Source organism: Pinus tabuliformis, chromosome 4_2, assembly GCF_031772625.1.
Source record: "Pinus tabuliformis cultivar Carrire ecotype Pingquan chromosome 4_2, CPIR1, whole genome shotgun sequence".
NCBI lineage: Eukaryota > Viridiplantae > Streptophyta > Pinopsida > Pinales > Pinaceae > Pinus > Pinus tabuliformis.
In genome coordinates this window covers 17,294,251-17,302,900 of record NC_142304.1, presented here as the reverse complement: position 1 = coordinate 17,302,900, position 8,650 = coordinate 17,294,251, and the positions used below count along the sequence as shown (strand labels likewise).

At 40.3% G+C, this 8,650-nt stretch overlaps 1 protein-coding gene across 1 annotated transcript; it reads right to left on the bottom strand.

Annotated features, from left to right (window-relative positions):
* Nucleotides 1-4,843: 4,843 nt before the first annotated feature.
* On the bottom strand, nucleotides 4,844-8,226 carry LOC149168148 (uncharacterized). The gene is made up of 3 exons (XM_089424830.1): nucleotides 8,119-8,226; nucleotides 6,562-7,426; nucleotides 4,844-5,052 (listed from the first exon to the last, which is right to left on the bottom strand). Exons 1-3 carry the CDS (start codon nucleotides 8,224-8,226, stop codon nucleotides 4,844-4,846), a joined length of 1,182 nt encoding a protein of 393 aa, XP_089280956.1.
* Between the last annotated feature and the right edge of the window lie 424 nt (nucleotides 8,227-8,650).

The window sequence follows — 8,650 nt, the reverse complement described above, 5'->3', positions numbered from 1 at the left end:
CGGCCAACGGTTTATCTATGGAGAGGTTTCAAGGGAGCCTAGGGGGCTTCCGATATACCCAGAGGGTACGTGGAAGACAGTCCGTGCGCAGTTCTGTCTAATGCGCTACTACTCGAAGGGGTACCCACAGGGGTTACAAGGGAGTCCAACAGACGTGACCACCTCTTGTATTTCCTGCGTGCATGCCTCCCCAAATCCGCAGGTTTATGCGCTCAACGACAGATCCCATGGTTTAAAGACGTCGGAACACGTCTCTAGCCAAAAAAAAATTTGCTAAGAAATGGAGATCCCACCGGCCCTGGAAAGTGCTCTGATACCACTTGTTATGCTCTTAACCTGCAAAATGATACCCAAATATAGAATATGCGAAGAAAATATACCCAGAACACAGAATAGCAATGATTTTATTATTCAGAGAGTAATGTTCACTTGCCTCTTCGAGGGGGCAACCTCCAATAGAGCAGAGCTCGATTACAAAATAAGACACGATGCTCCTCGCAGAGAGTCTCTATCCTTTATATATGACTCATACATGCAATACCACGGGCCAATACTGTGGGTTTTATTAATACCATATATCTAATACTACGGCCCATTTGCAACTAACTGTGGTTCCGTCATTAATTGCGGATTAACCACTTACAATTATTAATATGGGATTTATTGACTCTTGACTATGACGTGATCCCATTACATAAATAAGGGGGTTAGGGTGGGACCCTAAAATGGAGTCACATGTTGGTGTGATGCGATATTACGACAATCGTTGATCTGATGGATGAAATCAATGGTGGAAAGAGCAATCACATATCGCAAATTGGGAGTTTTGAATGCACATTCTATTGAGTCCTTTAAACTTCGCGATTGCAATAAAGGATGAGCTGGCACATAGAGCGGAGTTTGGTTAACATGCGCGGTTATAGAATTAACCAAGGTTATTATAAAGAGTGAAGGGTTGAGTTATAAGGTTTCGTGGCAAAGGATTACCAAAGGGTCAGACTGGGGTTAGTTAATAATTCGTTCCGCATGAGATTTAATTAAGGGGCTTTAAACCTTAATTTATGAAGGTTTGACTAGGTAGGTCAATGGAATTCCTGGGATAGATGAGATTATGCATTTTATATGCATACTGTGGGTATCGTAGGTTTTTCCTGCGTCATTGATGTAGAGAAGCACTCCCAACACAGAGGTCAAGGAACAGTGTATGCAGCAGATCCAACAAGCAGCAACTTAGTGTGTTGCTGACCTCCACGCAATTCGAGAACAGTTGAAGGGACTCCGCACAAAGATCGTCGTGTCGATAGAGTGACTCGACGACGAGTCACGATGTTTGCATTGGGGGCTTGTTGGGCATGGAATCCCCCCAAGGCATGTTTTGGGGCTCAAAGCCCAAGTTTTAACCGAATCTTGTTGTAAAGCTCCGCGAATTGCGGGCGTGGGGCGCGAAAGTATGATAGAGTCACAGGATTGTCCGCCCTAGTTTTGTAATGTAATGTCCACTGGATAGACCTACCCATGGTCCGTGGACCATGGGATTGTATAAATAGAGCGAGGCTCTAAGTGTAAAAGAAGAGGAAGAGGAAAAATAGTCTCAGTGACTGTGTCGTAAGTTGAAGTGTGTCTTTGGGTCATTGAATAGGAGAAGGCTCTGCAGCTGAGTGCGAAGAGGCCTAATAGTCCGTAGCTGAGTGCGCAGACCCCTGCAGCTGAGTGCGCGGGGCGAGTCGAGTCTGTAACCGAGGAAGGAATTAATAAAGAAAAGTTTTGTCATAATTTTGTGTATCTGTTCTTAGGTTAATGCATGATTGATATAATTTGCAAATATATTGTTTATTTACTGTGTGCACCTGTGTGAATGGTTTATGTTGTCAAGTATAACTTAAAGCACGCAAGTAGGCTAAGATAATCAACTAACATTGGAATACCAATAAAGTCTTGGGGAATAACGCAGAGCGCGGTGTTCAACCCCTGGATAGGGCTGCACAAAGGCAGTATATTAGGCTGCGAGTTACGGGAAAGTGCATGAAGCAACTTGCGCGCAAGGTCAAACCGCGGACCACTTGAACTCATCATATATCTATAGGGTGTGGAAACCTGGTTCTAGCACCCTCCCATACTACTTCGGGTGAGACCTCAGTCCGCGCTCCGCGGACTATTGCTGAAAGGGCCAGTAGTACTGGAATTTGTTTGGCTAACTTAACTCCAAACCTGGGTCAGGCCCCAATAAGCCAACAAAAAGTGTTGATGCTGGAATAATTTTTTTTGGGGGTAAATTTTCAACCATTTTTTAGCAATGGCATTAAAGATAAAATATCAATACTCCGAAAAACCTTAAAATTAAAACAATTTTCAAGCATGGCATTAAAGATAAAATATCATGTCTCTGAAAAGCCTTAAAATTCAAACAATTTTCAATCATCACGTTAAAGATAAAATACTTATAATTGTTTTCAACCATAGCATTAAAGATAAAATATCGTGACTTAGAAAAACCTTAAAATTTTGACAATTCTTCAACCATGGAATTAAAACCAAATATCACGACTGCAAAAAACCTTAAGTTTTCAATATATTTCAACCATGACATTATCGAAAAATTATATGACTAAAAAATATTTAAAAATGAACACCTGAATAAAGAGTCATTATACCAAGAGTAATTTCTTTTTTAAATGCTAAAAGTATAGCTATTTTAAAATCTTAGCCTAAGACAACTTGACACATTGCAACAAAAATTTAAAAATCAACCATCAAATTAACTTGTGGTGGAGGCGAACTCGACCTATCGCAATGAAATCTTAAAAATCAATCATGAAATTGATACACTATGGGGAAAGCTTGTCCATTAAAAATATAACTTTAAAATCAACTATCGAATTGACACATAATGATGTCGGGTTGCTAGTTGATGATCCACACGAACCCTACAAAAAAAATAAAATAAAACAAAATAATAAATAAGTAGATAAATAAATAAAAATGAAAAATACAAAACAGAGCAAAAATTAAAAGTAGAACAAAAAAACAAAGGGTTTTTTTTTATGTTAAGCTTGGTAGGTCCTCCTTTTTCATTAGTTTATGAAACAAATTTACACCATAGAGATTGGCTAGGTTGCCTCAACTTTCCCAGTGGGAAACCAAGTATGTTGGCCACCTATCTGCGTTGTATGCCATCCAGTAACAAAAGAGTTTTGGTCTTTCTATCCAAGCTATATAAGTCTCAGATTCATGTCCATACTCTAGATATCTACCTATACATATACTTGCATAAGGAAATGTAAAAGTTATCCGCATATATAAATAAAACTAACAAGAGAGTTTGTCTAGTCATGTTGCTTAGCAGAAGCCGATTCCATTGGCATTGGGTCTTTAGCGTTCATTCCCGGCATTTCGGTCGGTTCCAAGATACAAGGGATGTGCCTCTCAATTCTGCCCAAGTCTAACATCCTGCTTGTGCAGTTGAAACTGCACCTTCTAAAATTCCTGTTTATAATTTGGCATGCCTTGAACAGTGACAACCATGCCCACCGAAATATGCTCCATAGCCTTTCCTCGCAAGCTTTTCATCAGCCATTACAGGTATATGGTCTATTTTAATTGAGTGATCCTACCTTTAGTGTTGCCAGGGTCCAGGACAAGGGTCCTCCATTCCTCCATTTTCATGTATGTCTCGCTTCCCTATTTAACTTCATCTTCCCATTCCTCTAGAATTTTATGGATACCTTTATTCGTGCCTTCATGATATGCCTATGTCACCTCACTAATAAGTCTTTCCACAGATTTCCTACCTCTATGGACCTCCTATGTGCCTGGGCTCGTGTCCCTTATAATCGCTTGGGCCCGTCTCCCACGACCATGGATTTTTGTAGGATGAGTCATGGTTATGTTGTCCCAACCCTGTTCATTGAAACAATTCGTTAACTGGTGACAGTTAAACGAAATATAACATCAGTCTTGCCCCCAGGTCGTAGTATTACAACTTGCCAACCCGCCTTGTTCCTCCTCTTCCCCTTCAATTACAGTGTCGAGGTCGTCATGGTCGTCTGTCAATTCCCCGGACGGGGCCGACCCACTTCCATCCCCAGTGGTACCCCTTCGCCACAAACACCTCCTCTCGGCCTCAAGCAGGTTAGCTTCCACTCTTCAATTACAAGTTGGTGATCGCTACCACATTCCCTCGTTCAGCCAACCAAGGCATGCATACCCTTTCCCCTCTACTAGGACGCAATCAGAGAGCCCAACCATTCATCCCTTCATCCCTGTGCCCCGTGGCGCCGCCATTGCCTATCTGCCTGTCACAGCTAGCTTCATTCCCTTGTCAGACTTCCTGCCCATAATTCTTGACCTTTCCCCTTCTGCTAAGGTTTCTACCTATCTCCCAGTAGCTACACATGCCTCTAAAGCAAGGGCCATCTCCCAGACTGCAGGTGGATTGGCAAACTCTATCCCTAATGCTTGTCTCTCTACCTATACCCGCAGGACCCCTACGAGTTTCCCCACTCGACGCTCTTTCCAGTATTCCTAGGGTTCCCATGCGAGACAGAAGAATTTTGAAGCTAAGGGAAATGGATACAATACCAAACAGGTGCAAGAGACAGATGCAAGACCAGGCAAATGCTACTAGCCTCCACCCCCAATTCCTTGAGCGCTGCTTAATTTCATAGTTTTCACACATTTTACTCCCCCTCTCCATCAAGCGAAAATCAGAACAGGTCAACATTGAGAGGGTTGAGAGATATCGAAGTACATACCCGTTAACTCCTGTCGGCTGTAGATGTGCTTGGTGTTTTGGATGGCATCGCAGAACCCATCTGTAGCACCAGCCTCCTCGTCCACGAGCGCTCTAAACTACAACACCCAATTGCCTACCTTCACTATTATTAATGCCATCACTAACATAACTCTCATTGTCACCTTTCCCACCTTCCCTGCATGCCATCATGCAAAGGGCCACCGCACCCATCGCCTCGAGCGTGTGGGAAGCGGTGGTACTGTACTCGGAGGTACAGTCCATTAAACCTATATTCGACTTCCCAACTACCGGCTCGCACCCTGATCGGGGTAAAAAAACAAAATGTTTTAAAATAAAACTAATAAATAAAATAATATATTAAAACATTAAACAAAAGGTAAAAAATGACCAAAAAATCAAACATAAAAAAATAAATATAAAATATATTTTAGATCATTGTAGAATTTAGACTTTTGTGATCCATATTAATTGTAACAGCATTTTCGGTAAAAATCACATAAAATAGAATCCTGTTGACACGTTTTGAACCAACCAGTGTGGTTCATCTTCAAGACAAGATGAGGAATCAGATCTAGGAGATGGAATAATTAGATGATGAGAGCAGCTAAATAGCCGTTAGAAATAACAGCTAGTTTGACTAAAAAATTGAAATAACTAATTAAGCCTTTGACCTAGAATTAAAAAGAATTTTAAATTAATAGTTAATATTATTTTTGAATTAATAAATAAATAAGATCATAAATAATTTCATTTTAATATTAAATAATATCAGTATTATTATATTACATATATAATATCAATCAATAAGAATTTTGAGATACAAAAAAAAAATTATTTAATTAATTAAATAAATAAATAAAACTATATATATATATATATATATATATATATATATATATATATATATAGATATAGATATATAGATAGATAGATATATATATATATATATATAGATATCAATAACAATAATAATAATAATAATAGTAATAAAACCTGAATAAATAATAATAAAAATAATAATAAGACTAAAAAAGTAATGAATAGGAAGAAAACAAGGAAAACAAGAAAAATCTAGAAAGAAAGAGCAGGGATCCAACACCTGCTAATACTCCAACCATCATCTCTATTCATAATGACGGGCCTTCGTTCGATCTCTAAGGCCTCTCTAAATTTCCGATGATGAAAGTGGTCAATCCTAGCAATGACCTTCGCCTCTTCTATGCAAATGTGATGATTGGTTTTTTCCACATGTTCAACCGATGCGGAGGAGTGATACCTTCCATGCTTTGTGTCTGCAGCATGCTCACAAATCCTTTGATTGATTGACCGACCAGTCTCACCAATATAAGGAGTCCCACATGAACAAGGAACCATATAAACACCCTTCCCATCCTTAAGGTTAATAGGGTCCTTGGCCGACCGAAGAGAACTTCAAATAGTGCGAAGGGGTCTAAAATAACAATGAATATTATGCTTTTTCAGGATCCTCGCGATTTTATCCGTGGTCCCTTGAATAAAAGGAAGATGAAGCCTGGAAGATCGATCCTTGGGATCAATCCTCTTCTTAGGACCTCTTTCTGCATTAAGCAAAGCTTTACGACCCCAGGACTTACTATAGCCATTATTAATGAAGACCTTAAGGAGGTGAGCTTTTTCATCATCAAGATGATATTCATCAGAAACTCTCAATGCCCAAGTGGCTAAGGTGTTGAGAACACCTAGCTTCTGAGCAAGGAAATGATGGGAATTAGCATGAAGGTATTGCTCTATGTGAGTTTTCTTTCGAAAAACTTGATGAGAGAAAGAACTGTCATCCTTTTTTGAAATGTGAACATCGAGGAAAGGAAGGTTGCCATTAACTTCAACTTCCATGGTGAACTTTATGGAATTTGATTGATTATTAAGATGCTGGTAAAACAACTCTAACTTCTCTTTCCCATGAGACCAGACGGCACAAGTGTCGTCTGCAAACCTTTTCCACAGCTTAGATTGAAAAACAGCTGATGATAAAGCCTTAGATTCAAAGAACTCCATAAAGAGATTGGCAACAACGGGGGAAAGGGGAGAACCCATGGCAACACCACAGGTTTGCTCATAAAATTCACCTTCGAAACTAAAGAAAGTGGAGGTGAGGCAAATCTTAACCAAGAGAGCAGTATCAGGATCCATAATACGATTAATAACATCAATGGCCTCATTAATCGGGATATTCGTGAATAATGAGACCACATCAAAACTAACCAGCATGTCTTTTGGATCAATTCTGATATCCTTTAACTCATTAACAAAGGAGGATGAATCTTTAACAAAGGATTCAGTTCGACCAACAAGAGGCTTGAGCTTGTTAGCAAGATATTTAGCAAGAAGATAAGTCGGCCCTCCTATAGTGTTGACTATGGGGCGAAGGGGTGCCCCTTCCTTATGGATCTTAGGGAGACCATAAATCCTAGGAGTGAGAGGGTTGCTCTCAATAAGCTTCTTACTCAGGGAGCTAACAGTGCTACTAGATTTTATGGCTAGCGCAACTATTTTAGAAATCTTTTTTAAGGGATTCTTATCAAGCTTTCTGTAGCTTCCACTATTACAAAGGTGATCCAACATCTTATTCTGGTAATCCTCCCTATTAAGAATAACAGCTGCACCTCCTTTATCATCTTTAAGAACAATAATGTCCTTGTTATTGTTCAAGGATTTTAGAGCTTCGAACTCAAGTAGTTTTTAGAGTTGAGATGCTTCAAACCACTTACTATGACATCAAGCAGTTGAGCTACCCATGTTGTCCAACTAAGTAGACCCATCACAATAATCATCCATCCTCATCCAAGTTTGCAATCCGGTCTAGTGAACTCGGTCACCCAAACCATATCATCGTCACATGAGCCTCTCCCACCATGGCTCCCCCACTGAAGGTTCCACCAAGACTTCCTCATGGTCTCGGCATGAGAAGTCCACCCAAGTGTCATCAAACTCCAGTGTGTGCCCTTCTCCAATCTGTCCATGAGTCATGCCACGCACTTAGCCAATTTTTCCATATGGCTAAAGCATGACCCATTCCCCCGCAATGATCATCATGTTCCTCCCTTGTTACAGGCATTTGCACCTTCTTCCATAAGGTCACAAACAACCCAAAAAATTTATGCAATAGCCAATGGTACTTGCCTTTCCATACAAGGCTTCATCACAGATATCCATGGTATGATCCTCCATCTCATCGGTAAACTGATTTTTCCCTTCCCTGCATATGTCCCATCTACCAAAAGCTCGAATGAAACACAAGTATAAGTAGTACTTGCTTCATCATGAGGCTCCTTCATGTGAGTATCCTCATCCACCAATGTTTGCAAACTACACGATCCTGGTCCAACTTGAACAATTTCAAGTTCATCCTCCTTCACTCTCATATCTGCAACATCATCAAACATCACGGCGTCTTCTTCTTCATCATCGCAATCTACAGCTACAACTTGCTCCATTTCCCAACCAAGTCGAAGAAGTTCGTCTTCAACATTCCTTTCCAAGACTTCAAGTTCATCTCGAATCCGTGAGTTCTCCTCTTTCATCAGCTTCAACCTGTACAAGGTCAGCAAGAGCTTCCCTTCGCATTCTTCCAAACCTACCATGTCTTATCATTCAGCTTGGCCTAAGCACGATACTTCACCCCTGCTAAACCTGTCACGAAGTATTACACTTCCTTCGATATGCCTGGTTTGACTAAATCAACCTTTGATACCATCTATCATGCAATGAAGTTGTGCTTCAACTCGTTCTCTAGATCCACCTATCACACCCCTACCCTGGTGGTATTCTTCCAACTGCACGATCGGGGATGCGGCACCACCAACCACTTTATTTTTAACAATACTTGTGATTGTGGACTACGCCTACTTTCTATACTTA

Excerpts from the sequence above, each read along its gene's own strand:
- LOC149168148 (XM_089424830.1), bottom strand. The coding sequence starts at position 8,226 with ATGGAGCAAGTTGTAGCTGTAGATTGCGATGATGAAGAAGAAGACGCC. Across the intron at positions 7,427-8,118 it reads ATGAACTTGAAATTGTTCAA|GACATTATTGTTCTTAAAGA; the intron begins GTTGGACCAGGA and ends AACAATAACAAG. Across the intron at positions 5,053-6,561 it reads CATTTCAAAAAAGGATGACA|GGTGCGAGCCGGTAGTTGGG; the intron begins GTTCTTTCTCTC and ends TACCCCGATCAG.